Genomic DNA, 22,830 nt, shown 5'->3' on the forward strand with positions numbered 1-22,830 from the left:
AGAGTTATTCTGTCAATAAATGGGTGACTCCTGACCCAGGGCTGAGCTCCAGCCAGTGACATCCACCTGGGGTTGAGCTCATTTGGGCCAGGGCTCACTTGGGCTCATTTTGGCAGCCGGGCAGGGATAGATATTTTTCATCTCTGCCACTAAACCAGGTTTAGTCTGGGACTGCATGAAGACCAAAGCCATTGCTGTAGTTGCCTCATGTTGAATTCTAGTAGATAAACATTAAATGTAGATAGAAATCTGTAGTGTTTTACTGGGAATGCTTTCAGAACTGCTCAAGAGATTTGAGACCTGATTTCTCTTTTAAAAGTTACTTTGAGCCAGAATTTCCACAGATAATGAGGGACAAGCTGCATCTTTAGTCTCATATGTAGCTTTCCTGAGTTTACAGTATGAGGGGCTTGCCACAGTGGGTCAGAACCCATCTAAAGGTACTTCTCAGTGCCAAAGACCTTACTTTTTTGATTTAAATTTTCCTGAAAAGAAGAATTTTCATTCTCTGGTGTTTTCAGCAAAACAAAAAATGCAGAAGCTCAATCTGATCTATCTAAGCAAGCATACCACATCTATCACCACAGGCTTTTGAATAAACCAAGGACCCAAACCCTTGATCAGATCTGACTTCAGAGGAATATTTTACTGCAAGTACCCTTGCTTTCTGTTTCTCCACCTTAAATAAAAAAAGAGGAAGAGATGTGGGAGGAGGCTGAGAGTGATATCTATTTATGAACGAGGTATCTTGGAAAGGAGATGAGAGATGTGACAGCTATCTTTGCTGTCTCTAGGCTTAAGATAAAGAAAGGACTCGTGCCTGTGGCTGTTAGCTTGATATTTTCCACACCAATATTTTCCACACAGTGCTGTTTTTCAGCTTCGGTTTGCCGCTGGTACTGACGGACACGGTCGTAGCGTGTTTCTGTGGGTTTGCGAACCACACGCCGTGTTCTCATGGGCTTGAGAGCGGACTGACTGCTCCCCATGTGACATTTCCAAAGGGCTGTTGGGAACCCAGCAGCGAAAGGTCCCCAAATCACTGAGAGTGTTATGACTCTGGCATTCACAACCTGTGTTACTCAGATACAGGACCACATGATCTCGTCTTCCTGGAAGAAAGGTCCGGTTATCGCCAGATCTGACGCTGAGCACTTCCTGCCGCAGTGTGTCACAAATTCACACCCAGCATGGCTGCGAAAGCAGTACTAACAGCTTGCCAGCTCCAAAGCTGTCAACATTTTCACAAAAAGGGGGGGGGTGGAAAAATACTGAGCCAGCAGGACAGTCCTCAGGAGATTGCAACAGGATCACCTCTAAGTCTGATTTCTTTTTTAGGTGTCGGAGTCCCTTGGGGCAGGGAGTAGGAAGGAGAGCTAAAGGTATATTAGTTGGAGCAAAACTTTACCTAGTTCCCTATTTAGAAAAGTTGTTAATCATTTCCCCTCACCCCAAAGGACAGAAAAACACTGTATATTACTTAATATTTTGTTTATTTACAAAGAAGCAAACCTGTTTTTTTTTCATACTCAGCAGCAAGATGTACCCAGTAAGAGTACAGATACATAATTTAGTCATGCAGAGAGAAAATTAGAAAGGAGAAAGCCCAGCTAGAACTCAATCCAGCTACTACCATCAAAATTAACAAAAACATTAAAAACAAAAAAGAGGGTCAAGGAGAATCTCCATCCTTTATTTGACTTGGCAGGGGAATATTGGCAACAAGAATGAGGCTGAGCTACTTAATGCCTTCTTTGCCTCAGTCTCTGACAGAAAGACCAGATGTCCCCAGGGTACCCACACCCCTGAGCTGGAAGACAAAGACAGGGAGCAGAATAAACCCCCATAATCCAGGAGGAAGTAGTTAATGACCAGCTGTGTCACTTAGACACTCCCAAGTCTGTGGGGCTGGATGAGATCCACCGAAGAACACTGAGAAAACTGGAGGAAGAGCTTGCCAAGCCACTCTCCATCATTTACCAGCAGTCCTGACTAGCCAGGGAGGTCCCAGGTGACTGGAGGTTAGCCAGTGTTAGAAATCCGTATTGTGATATTTGCTTTCGCAAGCATTAGGATGAATGTTATATATTAAATACTTTTCGGCTATGTATGTACTTTTTCTCTTGCTACCAAGTTTTAAGCTTAAAGGAATTTCGTGGTACAAAGCACGGAAACCCCAGAGGGCAAAGACAGTGGGGCCCAAGCTGTTATCAGTGGAAGAACAATGGAGACCAGGCTGTTATCAGCAGCCAGGACCAGGCCGTTGGCAGCAGTGGAAGGACGTGAAGCCCAGCTGTCACCAGGGCAGGACGAGGGGCCCAGACTGTTATCAGCACTGACCACTTACAAAGAAAGGAAATCAAATTAAAATAAAATGATGAGCAGCAAAAATAAAAACCATATGAAGCATGCTCTGAAGAGGTGGGTTCAGGGCGTAACCATGCAAAATGCTTCTTAGAAAAGTTTGAATATGCATTAAACCCTCACAGCAGGGGGGGATAAAAAGAATGTTCCAAAGATATCAGGTGTGTTCCTGGCAATGTGCCAGGGGCACCCGGCCGTTTTAACCCTTTACTTAATTTCCTTTGTCTCCTAATTGTCTTTTTGTTTATATTAAATTTTTTTTATAATTTATTAAGAAAAGTGAATCTCGTTTTTCACACCAGTGTGAAACCCATCTCCAAAAAGGGCTGGAAGGATTATCTGAAGGTCAGCCCTGTCAGCCTGACCATGGTGCCACAAAAGGTCATGGCACAGGTCACCTTGAGTGCCATCACATGGCAGGTGCAGAGCAACAAAGGGGTCAAGCCCAGCCAGCATGGGTTTAGGAAAGGTTGGTTCTGCTTGACCAGCCTGATCTGCTTCTATGAGAGGGTGACCACTTTGTGGATGAGGGAAAGGATCTGGATGTTGCCTGCTTAATCTTTAGAAAAACCTTTAACGCTATCTACCACAGCATTGTCCTGGAGAAACCGGCAGCCCATGGCATGGATGTGTGTACTCTTTGCCAGGTAGAACACTGGCTGGATGGCCAAGCCCAAAGAGTTGCAGTGATTTGAGCTAAATCCAGTTGGCAGCCCGTCACCAGTGGTGTGTCACAAGGCTCAGTACAGGGGCCAGATCTGTTTAATATCTGTTGATAATCTAGATGAGGGGATGAAGGGCTCTCATTTAGTCAGTTTGCAGATGACACCAAGCTGGGCAGAAGTGTTGACCTGCTGCAGGGTAGGAAGGCTCTGCAGAGGAGTCTGGACAGGTTGGATTGATGAGCCAAGGCCAGTGGTATGAGGTTCAACAAGGTGCTCGGTCCTGTTGGCAGCAGGGTCGCAACAGCACCGTGTTGTGCTGCAGACTGGGGAAGAGTGACTGAAAACTGCCCAGCAGGAAAGAACCTGGGGGTGCTGGTTGACAGTGACTAAATGTGAGCCAGGTGTGCCCAGGTGGCCAAGAGGGCAAATGATACCCTGACTTGTATTAGGAACAGTGTGGCCAGCAGGGCCGGGAAAGGGATCATCCCCCTGTGTGCAGTGCTGGTGAGGCCATACCTCAAATCCTGTATTCAGTTTGGGGATGCTCAATACAAGAAGGACATTGAGGTGCTGGAGGGTGTCCAGAGAAGGGCAATAGAGATAGTGAAAGGTCTGGAGCACAAGTCCTGGGAGAAGCAGCTGAGGGAGTTGGGGGTGTTTAGCCTGGAAAAAAGAAGGCTCAGGAGTAACCTTATTGCTCACTACAACTCTCTGGGAGGAAGTTGTGGCAAGGTGGAGATCAGTCTCTTCTTCCAGATAACAAGTAGAATAGATCAAGAAGAAATTATTTCAAATTGCACCAGGGGAAATTCAAGCTGGATATCAGGAAAAGTATATTCACTGAAAGAGTGGCTAAACATTGGAATAGGCTCCCCAGGGAAGTGGCGGAGTCACCATCTTCAGAAGTGTTCAGAAAACAAGTAGATGTGGCACTTTGCAATATAGTTTAGTGGGCATGGTAGTATTTAGTCAAAATTTGGACTAGATAATCTTGAAGGTCTTTTCCAACCTTAATAGAAAAACTTGAAGTCTACATGGGGACAGTGCAGCTTGGATCCTTGGTCCATGTAGGATAGCAAACTGCCTATCAGAGGCAAGGGAGCCAATGTGTCTTTTAAAAGTCCATCTGGGAAGATTCTCAAAGTACAGGAAACAGCTAGGAAAGCCTTGTGCTTCCTTATCTTATCTTCCTTATCTCCTGTTTTCTCCTGGATACAATGGAGCACTCCATGTCTTGAGACAGATGGTGAAGGAACTGATGAGGAGAGGAATAGTTCCGAAGCCCTCTCAGCTACAGGTAGGCTCAACCCCTTTGAGCAGCTCTTTTGAGGTGAAATCCAAGCCAGTGGGTGACCCTGCACCTGGGACTCATCATGACATTCAGGATGCATACTGCAAGGTCAGGTAACAGTGTAGGAGCAGGAATCTCAATGCTTGGACAGACAGAGACAGGAAAGAATTAGTTCTAGTTGACACAGTCGTGACAGAAGCATTAACAAGTTCAATATCCTTGAGCTTTTTGGTATAAATTCTCTTAGAAGAGTTTTTACAAGATATGAAGAAATCTTAGCACAAGGCTGGTATTTTCCCACTGCTGAAAAGTCCAGAAATATGGCAAGAAAATGGACAGATGGTACAAATGGTGAATGCAGGGATCTTCCTTTGCCTTACAACTTTTCTTCTGTGGCTTTTTCTTTATCCAGATCAGGGCATGTAGAGGAAGAATAAAAATGAAGTCTGTGCTATCCCCATTCTTTGCAAGAGGATTGAGGTTTTCTTTTCAGTAAAGGTGCTGATTTGTGGGTTAGTTTTCTGGGCTCATTCACCACATCTTTGCTGCTAATTAGGCAATTGTTTCCCTTGAGCAGTGGAAGGAATGGGCAGCACTGCTGTGATGTTTTCCACTTATACAGGATGTGGGATGAACTATTCTGCAATCAGCTTATCATAGTCAAATAACTGTAGTTTGCCAGCAGGGCAGAAAGGCTTTCGATTTCATGAAAAATATTGTAGCAAGAATGGGAAACTGTGTGAGTTCTTTTTACTGCCACCATCAGAGCTGGAGGAAAGAGAGGGAGGGGATTTCCCCAGTATTTTTAACCCAATAATGGGGATTTCGTTTTTTACACTGCACTGCTTAGACAACTGATGCAACTCTGGCTCTGAGCCAACCTTAGAGACTCAAAGGTCTAGACTCTGAAGTCTAAATCTGGACTGAATAGTTTAGAATGTAATCTCTGATTAAAACCTAAAGTGGGGACATCATAGAAAAAAAACACCCTTGGTCAACCAGGAGGAGATGTCTTCATCCATTTCCTCATCAACCCCAGCACTGTCTGGCAGTGCTATTGTCCCCTGTACAAAATCTCATCTCCACATCTTCAGGCATTTCTCCATCCCATTAGGGGGTTTTAGGCCTGTATGAGGCAAACAGATCACATCCCTCAAACATCACATCACTCAAAGCTGAGTGCTGTTTTACACCAAAATGCAAAGCATGGAAGTGCTGGCACAGTCTCCTGCTGGGAGCTGGGAAGGGAAAAATGAGCTGGCGAGGTTTGGAATGCCACTTGAGAAGTGTGAGGAGTTTCTGTGCCAGTATTAACAGAAAAACAGATTTGGTTATGAAGGTAAGTCCTTGTTGGCCTGTGTTCTCCAGCCTCATTTGTGAGCAGTCCCAATGGGATTGATGCTGAAGTTACATTCACGTCCTGAGGAGAGAAACTGTCCATCCAGCCTTCCCTGCTGAGGTGGCCTTTCCCATCTGTGGGTCTCCTCCAGGCAGATCCTAGACAGAGCAATGGCTGTACTGGCCTTGGAGGTCCCTCAGAGAAAGGTAGGCACCAGTGTTTGGGACCTGGCTGGAGAAGGCTGCTTTGCATGGATCCTCATCCTGTCTTTGCATTAGAGGTGGAGGCTGGGAGAAGGAAGAGGCAGCACTAGGTGCTGGTGTGCAGGGGTCAGCTGGAGGGCCCCCCTTCCCACTCCCCTCCGTTACACTGACAGCATCGCTGTCCTGCAAGTCCAGCTGGTCAGGAAAGTCAGTGTCCAGCTGGCACACGGACTCAGCAGGTTGTGAAACTGCTTTGTCCATCACCTTCTCATCCTGTTCCAGAACAGGTGTTGTTGAGGTGCTTTCACTCGACTGGAGAGCCCCCGGAACAGCCATGGCCTGCTGGGCTTCACCTGCTGTCTCTTCCACCAAGGAGCTCTTTTGGAAGCCTGGGGTTGCCTTGATGCAGTGGAAGAAGTTGCTGGGCAACACATTCATGTCCTCTTCCAGTGTGCAGAGGTCTGGGGAGGGGAGAGCCTGGTAACACTCACCATCCTTGCTGCCACTGCCCTCCTGGGTGAAAGGCTCGTAGGTGAAGTAGACCTGGCAGGGCTCGATCTCAAAGGAGTTGGAAAGGTGGAAGAAGAAGTAGCCTTGGTTGGTGAAGCAGCTGGATCCAGAGTGCCCACTGGTTTCCGTGGGAGGATCAGGAGTCAGGGCTCCCTTGGAAAGTTGAAACTGGGATTCCTGGTCATTCTTCTGCATCACCTCGAGCATGGAGATCTCTGGGATTGTGCTGTTCACACAGTAGGAAGATGTGGAGAATGGGGAGGAGAGCCATTTCTGGTGGGGAAGAAACACGAGAGAGAGAGAGACTGTGACTACCAAAGTACAGCACTCAGAGAAGAACCAAAGATTTCTTCTACTGACTGGCCACAGCAATCTAGTGACCTTCTCTGTCCAAGAAAGGGTTACCAGAGGTGGTGGGGAGGGAAATTCCCATTCATGATGTCTCATCTGCAGGGTTTTCAGAGAGAGAATGTCATTCTGTCACTTCAAAATTAAGAGTGGATCTTGTCAGCCTATGTTTTGAGATTTCTGAAGCAGCGAATTTAAGATGGAGGATTAAAGTGAAACAAAGGGAATAAAAAAGGTAGGAAAAACCCTTACAAGACCATAAGATGAAACGAAGCTTGAAAAACAGTATTGAGGTGCATCTCATGGAGTCTATTCCTTGGTGCTGAACAAGCTTCTGATAATCCACATGGCCATATGCAGATTTCTTGTCTAAAGTGCTCTTCCAGGCCCCTTGTGCCTAATTTTCACATTCATCATGACCAACATCCTGCAGTGCATCATTATCCTTAAAAATAAACTGGCTTTGATGACACCCAAATCCATTGCCTTTATGGCTTGTAAAGCAAATTTTTCAAGGTCTTTCTGGACTGATCAAATGTCTTGAGTGCCTGCTGCACAACCCTGTCCCCCTACCCTGAACTCTTTCCCTGTAGTTTAAGCTTTCTAAAGTCTTTTTACATCTTGGCTTTTCCAAAGCTTAGCTGTTTCTGAACCCTCTGCAGTTTGTTTCCATCCTTCTTATAGCAAGATGCCCCTTGGGATCACCTCCCACGTCCTGCATCTGATGCTCCCTTTAATGCTGCACAGAATGGTAATTGTCTCCTTGCAGCTGCCCATACTCACAGAGAGCTTAGGGAAAGGGGAATAGTGGAGTGGGAAAAGAAGGGAAACAGACAAGAATGCAAGGAATAGCTAAGTGCTATCCAGTGTGATGGCAATTCACATCAGGAGCAGAGGAGATGCTCACAGCAGGAAATCTGGGGAAGAGCTGGGCAGCCTAGGGCAGGTAGGGAGGCACTGAACTGGGAGGGAAGGGGATCTTGAGAGGCCAAGCTCCCTCCTGCAGGCCCCTTGTTGTCTCTCAGGCTGCCGATCATGGGAGCAGGGTGCTGTGTTATGTGTGGTTTGCCATTTCTCCATTCTGGAATTAGAGATGCCTCAGCTGAGAGTCAGGTTTTAGAAGGTCAGAAAATAGAACTTAAGCAGAGAACCCAGCAGCTGGTGCTACAGGCACATATATCATGTGTGCACATGTAGGTCTATCTGTCCTGGACATGTGCAGCTGGAGGCTCCTTTCCCTCATTTCTCTCCCCTATGGTCCCATCTGCAGTCCCGTACCTGAATGTCACCTCCATGAACCGAAACAAGTGGGGGAAAAAACTTCTCAGGGTCTGGGATGTGAATCTTCAGGATCTTCTTAAACCTTGAGGAAGGAGAATGAGAAGGACAAATGAAGCAGGGCCTGATCCTGATCACTGTCACCATGGTGGGGGTGAAAGAGTGCACTGCAATTCACAGGTAAAGCCTGGGCATGGCAGAGAGGTAAAATAAGGTCGAGCCCGAGGGCTGTCCTTTGCCCTGGAGTGGTCTGAGAGGCACTAGCTGAGCCACGAGATGTATAGGGATGAGACAGATAAACCTGGCACTGTAAAATACATTTCCCTCAGCCTTTTCCCTGGGGGGAGGCAACCCCTGGCTTTAGTGGTTTCTTCCCTGCCTTGCCTGGTCACCTTAACCTGTCCACCTGCCACCTTCAGCCCCTGTCCTGGTGACAAGCTGAGCAAGCCTTCCTTGTTTCCAAGCTCCTGCTGCTGTGAGCTGCCCCTTCTTTGTTTTGCTGCCACCACAATGACTCAGGACCATGTGGCCTGAGCAGGGCCGTCACTGGGAAAGCTCTGCCACAGCTCTCTGCCCTCCTGGCAGGATGCTGCATGGCACAGCTGGGACACATGGGCCGTGTGAGCCGTCTGAGTGAGTATGCCTTGTATTGTCCAGAGGCCTTTCCTTCCCTGGAACCAGTGTGTTGTCATCCTGAGGCAGCATGAAGTGATCTAATCTGCTCCTCAGTTTCTCAGAGTGTTTGGATCATCTTGTCATTCCTTTGCTGAAGCTTTGCTGTAGGATGTTCTAAGGAAAAACCCTCCTGACCTCTGGAGGCAATCGGTGTACTCTCTGAAGCATCAGAACTTGCTAGCTCTTGCATATAAACTACCTTACATCATTGCAGATGATATTTTTATTCATGCATGTCTAATCCTCCCTTGCATCTTACCTCAGCATTATTTTGCACTCAATTCCCCTAGGTTAATTATACTTTGTGCAGAAAGGAAACCTTTTTAACTCCCTCTGTGCTGTACATCTAGCAGTTCCTCAGCTTTATGTTATGACTCAGGGTAAAATAGTGACCAATGACTTTCTCAGTGTCCATCTTCCTTCAGCATGCTTCTCTGTCTTTCCTTACAGAGAAACCGTCCAGCCTCTACAAATTCATCCCTGAGAATGTTTGTCCCTGCTCCCTGCCAGGAACATCAGCACCCTGCTTCTTTATCCCTGATCCGAGATGAGAAAACCTGTGACTGCTTCTAACCATGCCAAGCTGAGAGGTCACTGTTCATATTGTTGTGTTGAGTAACCTTGTGAGACACTTTCAGTCTTTAATAAAAGCAGTGTCTGGTAAAAACACTGGTAAAGAGGTCCTGAGGCATCATATAGGTTTTATCAGTGTGTGAGGACTGAAAGAACCAGAAAGAACAAGAATTGTACTCCTCACTCAGGAGTTTTGCCTGCAGGCCCAATGTCACCTCACCCTGCCTGAGCTCTTGCTGGAATGTCTAAATGAGAAGATAGTGGTAACCAGGCTTATTTGGTCCTCGCTGCAGGGAGAGTTCTCAACCCAATGACCTGCTTTTGGAGAGGCAATTTTGATGCATCCCTGCCAGGAAACACCACTCTAACCCCTGGGCAGCAGATGTGCTGAGACAGCTGCTTTAAATATAGCCAGGGCATAGCACCAGGGCATGGCACCAGGTCACAGCAGCATGGCACAATACGACAGTGCTGGTGAAACCACATCATCTTGGGTAGTGTTATTTCTCCACAGGCAAATATCAGTCTCAGAAGGTTGGGCTATAAACCATAAACTGCTTGGATTAAAGCCATCTCTATCCTGAGTAACACCAGGTGAAAAATAATCTGAGTTTTGAGAATACACACAAGACACAGCAGAGGAACAGAGATGTAAACTTAATTCTCAATTACCATTTCAGGGTCCGTAAGTTAATGAGGAAGGCAGTCCCAATGATCACGAAGACAAAAGTGCTCACTATCAGAACTGGCAGGACTGGCTGGGATGTTCCTGCAAGATGAGAATGAAGAAATGGCTGTTAAAATCTAACCAGGACTCTGGGATTCTGTAGGTAGAAGCTGCAGCCCTTTCATGGCTGTTCAAAGTGATCAAAGTGGGCCTTTGTTATAATTTCATATAACATTATAATATTATCTTGAATTATCTATATTATAATTATCGAGAACTATAATATACAGGTCAGAGTATATGTGAGTTCTGCTCACATCTGTGCAGGATGCCTTTGAGCTGATATGGGTTTCAGAGTCTAAGCATTGCTTAACAGATAATTAGTGCTGAACAGCTTGAGCTCCCTGGTCATAACAACACCACAGCTAGGGGTTGCCACAGATGAGGTAGCGCAGGCTGCTGGTTGAAGTGTCCACCAACCTGTCTGTTTCATTGCCAAGGAAAGCAGGGACTCCTAAAACCAGCTATAGTGGGGTTGGAGGCTTGAAACAGCACTAATGGTCAGTGAGGGAGAGGGACTTGTGTTTCACAGGTCTGTGAGAAGGCAAGAGAAGGTTAGGGATCGAGGAATTGGCTTCTTTCTTTGGAGAGGTGTAGGGAAGCATTAGGAGGCTAGGAAGGTTACAGCTTTACATCATATTTAGTACTTGGATTGTAGGGTTAGGACAAAGAGACTGGGCTCCCACACTGCCGGGGCCGCTAGCACTCCTCAGGCTTGTTTGGCATCATCTCAAACATTCCTTAATCTCTCTCTTTCACACATATCTCCCCAGTGCACCTTCTCTTGGTCTTGCTATTCTGGTGCCTGTTTCCTCTGCCTGCCCCTCATCTCCTCCCATCCCTCGTGTCCCTTGGTCTGGTCATGCAGAGAATCTCTGGAGCAGTTAGGAGAGAACAGAGAAAAATAAAAGACGGAGGAGACATTCTTAGCACATTCTTTCTTTCCCTGTCCTTGAGATGCTACTCATATCACTTTGTTTCCTCTGCCTCTGGTACCCTGGTTATCTTTGGGTCTTGGTTGCTATGACAACTGGTTGCGGCTGTATCCTATTCACTGACATCACACACTGTCAAAATTTGATCACCACAGCAACACAGTGCCCTTTCTAAACATAGCTCCTCTGTTTATACAAACACCAGGAACAACAGGGAGGGGTTGAGCAGAGGCAGGATGGGGGCAACATGAGAAAGAATAACCTCTACCTGCCCATTTTTTGGAAAAAGAATGACAGGGGCCACAGCCACCGACGCACCAAAGGGCACTATCTTCCAAGGCTGGAAGTTCATACAGTGACTGATGCAAATCTCAGCAGACCTTGTTCAAAAGGGTTTTATCATGCACTGAAGTCAGTAATTCTCTACCAGTTTCCATGAGACTTTGCTTCCCAGGCTTGGGTGTTCTTCAGCTCAGCTGGGCTGAGAGCTGTTTCACTGCATTTCACTGATCAGTACCTCCCCACTCAACTGGGCCGTTTTAGGAAGCTGGGAGAATAATCCCAGGTAACATTAGCATCTGGGAAAATGCCAATCCTGGCCACTGCTTCTGCTGGTTAGACATCTGGCCTTACTGCTCTGGGGAAGTAGTCCCTGATCTATACTTTGTGGATTTTGCCTGCTTTCTGGAAGTCAGAGGGGCTTTGCTGGGGTCAGGGGGTCTTTGCCCTTAAGCTGTGATGCTGAGGGATCAGGAGGGACAGTGTTCAACCTTTCTGTTACTCTTAGGTGAACACAGTTCTCCCTACACATCTTCCTTCAGCTTCTGACTCTTTTGGCCATTCTACCTTGTTTGTCCTGAGTCCCTGTTTCCCCCTCCACGTCAGACTACCTGACTTACCCTTATGGTCAGCGTGTGTCCTCCACAGGACTGGCTTGCTCCAGTCACTCCACACGCCTTTGTAGGTGCTTCTGGCACTTGGCCTTGCACGGACAGCTGCCTCATATTTCGAGTTGGGTGAGAGTCTCTCAAATTTTGTCCACATCTGGTCCTGTTCAATGGGCAAGTTTGCAGCCTCCTGGGAGTAGGGCAAATTTATAACATCATCAACACCCTGGCTTACAGCCTCACATACCCATCTTCTCCAAGGCCCTCAGAGAAGACCTGTCTCAAGTCCTTACACTTTGTGCACGGCTTGTTCACCCTGAAGAAAAATTCTTCTTTGGTTTTGCTTTTCTCGTCCCTTTCAGGTCTGTCCTGGAACTGTCTTAATTTTTTTTGTGACAGCACTAAGTAAAATAGGATCCCCATCTGCCTCCTTGTCATCACCAAACACTGGCAGCAGGTGACACAGATAAAGGAGTGGGGGCTGTCATCCTCTATCCAGCTTCACCAAAACTGGTCACATCCTGAGAGGAGGCCCAGGATCACATCCTGGGGGACTTAAACAAGACTAGGATTCATCCAGGATTGGTAGCATGTCCTGGTTTCCCCCTCTGTACTCACCTCCCAGGACTGAGCCACGTGTCGGTACCGCACTTGGTACTCCCGCATGCCATGCAAATAGTGAGAGGAAATAGTCAGGCTCCATGTTAGGTTGGAAGTGTTTTCAGTTATGTTAACCAGCTGAAGGTTTTCTGGAGGCCTCAGCTTTACTGGAAAGAGAGAAGAAGCTGGGCTGATATCCCCATACTCTGTCCATAACAGGACTGCACATCAAGCCCCTCAGCAGCAGGACATCTCCTTGAGACAGGTAAACTCCTACAGCCAGCAAAACAACGTCCCAAGCACATGTTTTACTTCTGGATTAGTGAGCTGAATCCTTGCAGCAAAGACTGAAACATGCCAAAGCTGTCTTAAAGAAGTGTGGAAGCAGATAACTGGAGGGGGGCTGAGGAAGAGCAGCAAGACTTTCCATCCTTCTTGCAGCACACATTTTTCTTGAGGACAGCTGAGCTACCATTACCTGTTTAAAGCCAGATATGGGACAGGACAGGACGTGGCTGGCATGACACTGCATGACAGAGGAGCAAGTGGCAGGAGCCAACATTGTGTTCATTGTAGCAGGGGACAAGCAAAAGACAAAGGCCTAAAATCAGCTGTGGGTGTTGCATAGGAGAGGATGAGGAAGGAAAAATAGCTATCCTCACATGGGGAAACTTCAGGCACCAGAAGGCAGATGAGTACTCACTATTTGCAAATGGATTGAAGTTTTTTATTTGTGCAGGTATTTTGGTTTTATTCTCTGCAGTGTGGCAATGGACAGACAAATGAAGACGGTCTGAAACGGTGAAGCACTGATTCTGCAAGAAAAGTTAACCATTAGTATCAATGAAAGCTAATGAATATGCATTCAAATTTCTAAGCATTGCCTATACATAAGATGATTAGGCATACTTGACAATAAATATGGAAGGTAGTTGTGGAAGAAGGGCATAAATCTCAGTGGTGAGTGAGGAACCAAAAATTTATATTCCATGTGGTTGGATTTTCCTTTGGTTTATTGGCAAGAAGGGCACAAAACATTGTGATATGTTAGTTTCTTGGGATTCCAGTCTGTGCTGACTAATCAGGAAAAGAAGTTGCTCTTTATGAGTGACATTTATAGAGAAATTTTATTTTTACCAGAACATGTTATGTTCCCTGGTAAGACTGAAACTGCATTAGTATTAAACATGACACTTGAAACGCAGTGATACTGAAGGGCCACATACATCATACAGTACTGAATAAGCAACAGAGAAATTAGCTTGATTAGAAAGGAAAGATTTTGGAGCTATATACCAACCCTGCAATTTGTCTTTGCACATGATATGCAAATGTATGAAAGTCTGTCTTTAGAACTGGTTGTGACTTTACCAATAAAAATATTAGCTCGAATTTGGGTGGGTGTTTTCTGAAAACATGGGGATGGCAGTGACTCTGCATGTGACTGAAGGAAGTACCTAATGTATCTAAAATAAGACTGATTTAAATAAAGAATAATAGTTAGAAGATTTGCATCACCATTAGCTCCAGTGATGTGCTGCTGTTGCATCTTGTATTAGACACATCTAACCACACTTCACAGTATCTAATTATCTGGAAAATAGTATTGATATTTTCTAGGAAAATGAGACCAAGAGCTGGCCTCAGAGCTGGTGGTGATGCCCATCCCTCCTCAGAGGAAGGGATTAGGGCCAAACAGGTGATTGAGGCATGGGACACTTCATGTGATCTGTCTGTCCTGCAGCTCTTCTGCATGTGGCAGGACAGCATGGTCCAGCTCACAGTGAAGCCAATCCCTCCTGCAGGGGAACCCACAGAAGTCATGTATATCAACAGCACACAGCGCCAAGCCAAATCCCAGGTCCGGAGTCAGGGATTAGGTTTGGGCTTTTTGTACTACCCCTGGATGTTACACTGCTTATACACCCAAAATGCATACACAAATCCTTTCCACTTTGTCATTGGCCAGGACATCCCAGATGAATTACTCACATTAGCATTTTGGTTGAAGGTTTTGATGCATCTCCTCAGTCCTGTCATATGCTCTGTCTTGAATAATTCGCAGTACTTCTTGGATTTTTCAGGTGAGGGATTTAACTCCAGGAAGCTGGGAAGTTACAGTTTTGTAGTTTGTCAAATATTATGTAACATTAAAGGGCTTTCAAAGCATTTTACATCCTACTGTATTTGCTGAACAGGTTACAGCACTGATTTAATCCTACTTTCTCTTCCCACTGTATCACTCTGACAAATTTTATGTGCTGGCACATAAGTCAACGGACCCCAGTTATTTCAGGGCAAAGAAAACAGCAGATTTCCAGTTTCAATGACTTCACAAAACCCTCTTCCTATATTCTCCGCTACCTGTTGATGTCAGAGGGCATACAGAGCCCAAACTTACCTACAGCAACATGGCCCTGGGAGACAGGTGCCTGTTTCAGCTCCTCTAGGATTTACAGGTCTTCTTCCAGACATTGGCAGTCCTGTAGGATCTCAGACACTCAAGGGACATGTACCCTCTGAGCCAGGTCACATCTCAGTCAGCCAGGACAGTACATCACAAGTGGCAGCTCTACCCCGTAACTTCTCTCCTGCTCTGAGAAGTTGGCTGGAGAGCCCCAGCTGAGCTATGGCATGGGGTGTGGCAGTGTGGAGAACATCTGTGGGGTTCCAGCTGGGGCAGTGTCTGACTGAGGCGCCTGCTCCAGCTCCAAGGTCAGATCAGGCCTGGGACTCGCTGACAGCAGAGAGGGTTTTCTTACTTGAGCCCTGATCAAAGGATGCCACAGTGCCACATCCAGCCCCAATTCCAGCCGCAGTCTCTGATTCACACCCATGGAGCAACATAAATGTTTTAGCTTTCTAGGTCCATGCACCAGCCCCAAGATACATTTGTCAATCCAACCCAACTGGAGGTGTCTCTATGACCGTGACAAGTAACCCAGCCAAGAACGGAATCACACTGAGCCTTTCCTTATGACAGGCACCCAGATCAGTCCTGGGGTGGGCTAGTAAGCCTCTTGGCTGCAGATGTCCTCTTAGGAGATGACAGAGACTCAGCCAGCCCCCATTTCAGTACAGGCCAAACACCTCCCCTCTGCTGGGAGGCATATGGGAGAGCAAAACATCATGAACTGGAAGAGATGAAAGAGCCAGGGGAGAGAAGGGGGACAGTGCTTTTCTGTGTTTGTTGTTACTCAGGGTGCAACATCTCAGCTCATCCTGGCAATTGCCAAATGGCTTCTGTATAACTTCAATTCCACCCTTCTCCAGCCCCATCTCTATACATCCTCATTTTCCACTGGAAATGCCTTTCAGTCCCAAGGCTGTCTGCCAAGGAAGAGGGAATTTTTGAAAAGTGAAGGTCAGATGGAGCCATGGAGCTGGAAGACAGGTTGTACGTGACAGTTTGGGACTGTCAGACAGCAAACACTGAACAGTGGCTACCAGCATCTCAGCCCACATGGAGATAGAGACAGAGTTCAAGACAGAACACCTCAGCTCTGTGACTCCACTACCTAGCCTGGGAAGGGGAACCCTACACTTTTGTGGCATTGTTTTTCCTCAGTCTCTCCAGCCACCCACCTGTCACAAAAGCCTTTCTTTGATAAAATCTCCAGCTGGCATGGTGCTTCAGTCAGGTCCCTGCCTGGGTCCCAGTCGCAGAAGAGAGCCGCCCGTGAGTCATACCAACAAGTGAGGCTGGAGGCACCTGCCAGCAGAGAAGAGATGGACAGCAATGTGGCTTAATTAGCAATGATGCTTGGCGTTAATTGTCACCCCGGACAATGCTGCCCCATCCCAAACTACTGAGTGACTCCTCTGCTGGACAACCCCAAGTAAGAAAGGCAGCACCGCTCATTTCTCTGAATCCTTGGAGGCTGAGGTGCTCATCAGAGACCTTTAATTCTGCAAACTCTTCTGGCTGTATGTTACAACACAAACACTGCACAGCAGCACACCGTAGCTCACACACTGCCCTGGCTGACTCGCCTCCCTGCTCACCCACAGGTGAAAGGAATCGTTTCTTACCTTGTGCTGAGTCTGATGCCCACGAGGGAGGTATGAGGCTGAACAGGCAGAGGTGAGACAGGAGCAGCAATGAGGGCTTCATCAGTACTGGTGACACACTGATAGAGAGAAGACACCCCCACAACACAGCTCAACAATGGGACTTAGGAAGATGTCGAGAAGTCATCTCATAGGAAGCATCCACCATCCTAGGGTGCAGCACCAGTCTTCTAGGTTCAGGAACTCATATCCCTTTCACTCCGGAGCCTGCACTTTTCCCTCAGCACCTCACTGTTCCCCTGCCTTGGGTGCTTTGCCCAGCAGTGATGCTGTTCACAGGGCAGCACAGAGGCTGTTTGCAGGAATCATGTCTTCTGAGAACGCCTGAGTGAGCACACAGCGGTCCGCGCGCCTTGTCTCAGGCTGCCTGCTGACTCAGGTAGAGAGTGCTGCCTCGGCTGCGCACAGCTTGTGCTTTGAAGAGCTTTTTTTGGTAAACCCTAGGGCTGAAATAACTAGGTGCTTGCTGAGTAAGAGGGTCCCTGGATGCAACTGACAGGAGTTGCTTGCACAGTTCATGGCTTAGGAGGCAGGTTTTGAATAGCATGTTTGGGACAGGTGAGGGAATCAGGAGAAGAAAGTGTTTATCGGATCTAGAAAGTCAAGGCTTTTCCATATCAAAAGATATTACATATTAGTGCATGAACTATGCAAGATCCCCTCCAAGTAGACCCTTGCTCTGCCTTAGAAGGAGTCATGATTTTAGGCGTATCAGAAAATTTGGGCTTTGTAATTAAGAAACTCAGCAGCAGCCCTCATCCAGCCCAGGCACCCAGGGAGCCTCCTTGTCTTACAAAGCTTGTACAAAGTTGTGTTCCATATTAGACAGGTTGGCCTTACAGTCTTCTCATCCAAGCCTCTCTCTCCCCATCCACCCGGACACTCGGACCTTGAGATCTGCCTTTGCCCCCCGGAGAAGGAACCGCCCTCTCCTCTCACCAACCCTGAAGCTCAGGCAGACCTGAGGAAAACAGGAAAACACTGGACCTTGCTAGGACTGCCAGAGGAGTGGGAAGAGAGGGTTTATAAAGGGCTGGCATGCCAATTCCCGTTGTGATAAAAGATTAGGTTCAGAGGAAGAAAAACATGATGACAACACAATAGCAGACAGGGGAGAGAGAGAGAGAAAGCGGGCAGTGTGGTTGTGAGATGCAGGGTATGATTTGAGAGGATTGTGGAGAGACAGAGAGATAAATATGTTCTCAGCCCTTCCCAACGGCGAGATGAAGTTTGTCAGATTGAAACTCCTTCTAAGATGCTTTCAGATCAGCCACCCCCATGTGGGAGAGAGCTGGCATTTCCCCCTTTACCTTCCAGCTCCGGGCACCGAGCGGTCCAGATGAAGGGAGTCCCTGGGGTCGTGAGGTTGGATGGCAGCAGGTGCTGAATGTCAAACAGTGAGGGGAAGGGTGAGGGGAAAAGGGAGAGCGATGAAGGCAGATATCCTGGCTCAGTGCATGTCCACAAGAGAAGAGGTGCCTACAGCCCAGCAGTTCTGCTCCAAAGCTGTTTCTTTAATCTATGCATGGTCTCTCTCTGTCTTCTTCATCTCACCTGTGCACAGGAAGCTGCTGCTTGCTTGCCTTGTCAGACTGAGACAAGGCCCTGAAGTATCAAAAAGGCTAGTAAGGACAAGAATTAAAAAAAAACAAAACCAAACCACATTTTACTTCCTGCTGATAAAGCAGTAAGTGCAGAAACCGGGTTAGAGGGGTCAGGTGTTAGCACTGCTCAGACATTCTGGGACCAGTTTCAAACCATTGCTGGGAGGCAAAAGAGAGAGCAAAAATGACCTCTTGGGATAATGGCAAGACCCATAGCTTCCTCTTTTAAATACCCAAATGGATCACTCATTTTGCTCTCAGGGTCTGCACAAGTTTACAGATCACTTTGAAACTCGGGGACAGGAGTGTGTCTACAGCAGAAATACCATGGACCATTTTGTGAAAAATAGCTGGAATTTCTGACCTGAGCAATGTGGGAACTGACAGTGGTCAAAAAAGAGATTTTTAGGCTTCAGGCACTGGCTTGAGCCTGTGGGAAGGTCAAGTACACAACTCTCTCACTCTGGCCTGGGAAATCATAGGGAGGAATCCAAACAGTCCTTAGAGAAGGAAGACAGCCTTTGCAGGTGTTGTCTCCTTGTTCTTTACTTGCAAGAAATGGTCAAGTGGTGTTGTTCCTAATTGTCCAATGATGGTGATGTGTTAGTTTGATGACCAATGGAAGCTTTACCTTTTTGGACCTTCTGGGAGCTGTCTATAAAAGAAGATCTGCAAGAATTAAAAGTGCTCTCTTCTGCAACTAAAGCAGGAGAGTCTGTGTCGCCGCTTTCGCCGTTCCTAATACAGTGAGACAGAGCAACACCTGAATGAGCATCATCATTTCCCTGGTTTTAGAGGATCCCTGCTGGGTCACAGTGGGTGTGGAAACAGGTCAATGCTGAGTGTGAACCAGTTTGAGGCACACCCTCACACTTGAAGATGGTGTGACACCACAAGAACACCCATCCCACTACCTCCCTACCCAGCCAAACACCCCATTCACTCCACAGGAGGAAGAACCAGCCCCTCTGACCTGAGCCTTGCAGCTAGTCCAGCCAGGCAATACCGCCCTGCAGTAGCTGCAGTTTCTGTTTGGCATGGCTTGTCCATTCAACAGGCCAGACAAAGATGCAAAAAATATTTCCGCCTTCTTCCAAAGCTTCCTGCACCCTCTCCTTTGCAGACAGATATCCCCTTTCTTTGCCTCCACTTCCCAAGCCAAAGCAGATGTACAAATGCAAATCCACAGCCTGATGGTTGCCTGGTTCACAGATAGGCACAGACCTGCAAACATGTCCTCACACCCCTCTCTCTTTTCCATACAGAAATAGAACTCTCTGAAGCACGGCACATCACGTTTCCTGCCTGGTGTGGACTGCACAGTGATGGCCACTGGTGTGAGGCCAGATGATGAGAGTCTCCTCTTACATGTACAGTGGTCACCACACTCAGTGCTCCTCATCCCTCTCTCCTAGAGCAGCTCAAGGCCCAAGCTCAGGTTAGGCAAGAAGGTTTTGCTGACCAAAAGTTGTCAGAGGCTAATCACAAGCAATTCCTCTTTGAGGACTCTATAAACCTGGAGGATGGGACCTAGTTTAACAACAAAGGGATCTTGGATTCAGGTAGTGGAAAAAGGGTGTAGGTGGAGGATGGGTTCTTAGTCACAGGAAGCCCAGCCCAGAGACTGGATCTCAGAAGACACTAGACCTCAAAAAGAAGTAGTGTTGGAGAGAAACAGTAGTTTGAAGGCAGAGCCGTTTTGCAGAGGGCTGCAATCCTCATGGCCATTTCTGGGAAAGCATTGCTGTTGATCCAGAACCAAGCACTCACTTAACCAGCAGTAGTGGAGTGCAGCACCTCTTTCTTCACCACACACAACAAGGACCAGGAGGCTCCAGAGCTGTCATTTGAATGCATCTGAAAACTCTTGTCATGGCCAGGCTTGGGGAGGACAGCCAGGGAACCAAAGCCAGCCAGCCTCTGCTGAAAAGGAGCAGGGGAGAGGATGGGCTGTGAGCTCTCCTGCTCTGCTAACTGCTGGCTGTGTATGTTGCACTTTGGAGGCTCCCATCAGGATGGAGATGTAATGGCATGGATCATCAGGCCACAGACCACCTTTCCCAGGAATTCTGAAAATTAATGCAGCTTACTCTGGCACAGAAATCCTCAGCTGAAGCAATGAAATTCTCTGTAAGTTCTTGTAATCACCAGCACTGCAGCTGCAATAGAACATTCATGTTAACCAGAATTTTTGCTGTTTGTCCTTCAGGCTAGAGAAACCTACACCTTCCTTAAGACCAGAGATCACTTTGGGAAAGCAAGTGCACAAAGCACAGGTTTTTTTACTGTTCAGCTTATCAAGGGAAAAAACTCCACTGATTCAGTTTGGGGTTTTTTTAATGCATCAAAATCATATGAGGTTGATTGTGCACTATGGTTACTGAAATAGTGGAAGAGGAAAACTTAACATGCAGTCAGTCCCTATAGGAGATGGGTGGCTGATGCAGCTGGAAACAAGGATTTGTGTGATCAGCTGCCTCTCTGGAGTCTGTTCTTTTCTAGATCTGTTTCTCTATGAATGATTCTTCTGCAGATTTTGTGCCAGCTAGTAAGGACTGATGTCACATTGAAGACTTTTCCATGGAAGGTCCCAATGGAAAACCAGCAATCCTCTATCAAGATACCCTTGCTCAATACAGGGTATGCCTCTTTGTCAAGAGCAACTGGAATTGACCAAAACTGTGAGGGGAGGAGGAATGATCCGTTGGATCAGCTACAGACAACCAAACATCGATTCCTCAGCATATTTTCCTTGGAAACACTGTTTAAAATGCATTGAAGCAACAACTGTGGCATAAATAAGAGAGGCTTTCCTTCAGAAACATGATAATGGTATTATGTCCAGACCCCACCTGGCACATGTAAATTTTGCTTGCTGTCAGCACCGTTTTTGAACTTGATTGCCCAAGATGTTGTGCTACTGAGAATGTGGCACTTTTTATCTCCTTCACACTGATATTGTTAGGAATGGTGCCATTTGTAATGTGAGAAGCCAAACAAAACCACATTGTCAGCAACACATGCAAGGTGTTCTTGTCTTTACCTTCCTGTCCCCATAATGGTTGCTGAGATGGGTAAACTCTGCAGTCAGTGCTGTTCAGTGTTTAAGTGGCATGTAAAAGTGTGATGTGGAGGTTTGGTTAAAGGTGTTGCTTGGTCCAGATTGGTTTCAGGGGCAGCATAAGTTTTTAAAATACTCAAGTCTGAGGTATGTACTTATGCACAAGACTTTTCCCCCTCACACTGCTTTCATCAGAGAAGGGGAGTGCTGCTGAAACTGCTCATTTTCAGTTGCATGTCCACTGAGAGTCTGCAAAATGGCAAAGGTGAACAGGGGAGCAGACACAGAGAAGGAGCATTGAAGGAAGGGTGAAAGTATTGTGTGGTATCAAACTACCCCACGAATCATCAGCTCATCACATTCGTTAGGCTGAGGGCATCCCTTCCCTTTGCTGGCTGTCAGTGGGACCAGAGTGTCAGGCTAACTGAGGTGCCTTGCAAACTGCCCAGCTCAGCAGGGTGAGCTCAGTGGAGGGCTCAGCAGGTCCATCTCGGTGTCCTGTCCCCATGGCCCCCTGGAGCGGAGCAGAGGGAAGGGCACAGAACCAGCGGGAGGTGAAGGGATGAGGGCAGAGATGCCCCGATGGCCACTAAAGTTCGCTTCCTGACAGGATACACTGTGAAGGTCTCTAGAAGCTCTGCAAGTTATTTCTGGTACTTTCCAAATAATGTTGTTTTAACTATAACCTTTGCATTGAATTTCCTGCCATTCGTATGCGTGCGCTTCTCAAAACATGTGCAGTTATTTTCCCCTTAAACTGTGGTTCTACTCCGAAAAATGTCTGTAAAAATGGCCTTGTGGGAAACCACTGCTCTGTGTGTAAGTGAGGTCTTTATTGAATTTGTTCACATTACAAGCCTATAAAAGGCTTTACTTTGTATCAAAACAGCAAACTTGGGCTAACGTGAGAGAGGTTTTTTCCCTCCTGCTCCATCATTCCTAGAGATATTGCTGCTACAGGCTAAACACTGCCCTCAAGTAAATCTCTGTGTTTAAATGGAGAGGCATACAAGCAAAGGAGTTTAAGACCCAGAATTTGGTACCACAATGGAGTAACAATGCTGGGCGGCAAGTACTGAGCCTACCTATAGAGCAGATGATATTCCTGCATTTCTTTCCTTCCAAATTCTGCCCTACAGAGTGTCCTGACAGACATGCCTGATAAAGGCAGTGGACATCAAATATACACATGAATACACAAAGTTCAGAAGTAGGGATTCCCTAGCCCTGTAGGCTATAGAAGAACATGGACAAAAGTGGTAAGAGGCTGAGGCATTCACAAGCACTTTCCCTTGAGGTAAGTCAGAGGCCAGAGGTGGGAAGTGATGGAGGAGGTGTTCACTTTCACTCCTTGACAGTGATGGTCACAGCCTCAGAGAAGTGGGGGGAAAAAGGGTGGGAGGGAGAGCATGCTACTGTCAAGCAGTTTCACTCTTAGCCTGCCTGGCTGTGAACACACTGCAGTGATCTCATGAGGAGAAGCATGGGACAGTCATGAGATGGGCCTGCTTGGGACCTGAGCCCTGGCTCCCCAATATGTTTGGGTTGAACTAGACAGTGTTAGGACATTGTCTGGAGGGGCTGGAGCCCAGCAGCAGAGTCAAGCTCTGAGACAGCTCCAAGGAGTGGATGCCTGTCTCCCTGATGAGTGCTCGTGGTGCCACAAGGGCTGTTCAGACCCAGAGTCCTTCCCTAGAGG

At 47.1% G+C, this 22,830-nt stretch overlaps 1 protein-coding gene across 1 annotated transcript; it reads right to left on the reverse strand.

Annotated features, from left to right (window-relative positions):
- Positions 1-1,474: 1,474 nt before the first annotated feature.
- Positions 1,475-18,081, reverse strand: IL2RB (interleukin 2 receptor subunit beta). The gene is made up of 10 exons (XM_023935732.2): positions 17,777-18,081; positions 16,428-16,525; positions 15,981-16,107; positions 14,388-14,502; positions 13,099-13,210; positions 12,414-12,562; positions 11,808-11,985; positions 9,919-10,015; positions 7,999-8,083; positions 1,475-6,645 (listed from the first exon to the last, which is right to left on the reverse strand). Exons 2-10 carry the CDS (start codon positions 16,507-16,509, stop codon positions 5,818-5,820), a joined length of 1,773 nt encoding a protein of 590 aa, XP_023791500.1. The 5' UTR covers positions 16,510-16,525; positions 17,777-18,081; the 3' UTR covers positions 1,475-5,817.
- Between the last annotated feature and the right edge of the window lie 4,749 nt (positions 18,082-22,830).

The sequence above is a fragment of the Cyanistes caeruleus genome, chromosome 4 (genome assembly GCF_971803275.1).
Source record: "Cyanistes caeruleus chromosome 4, bCyaCae1.hap1.1, whole genome shotgun sequence".
NCBI classification, from domain to species: Eukaryota; Metazoa; Chordata; class Aves; order Passeriformes; family Paridae; genus Cyanistes; species Cyanistes caeruleus.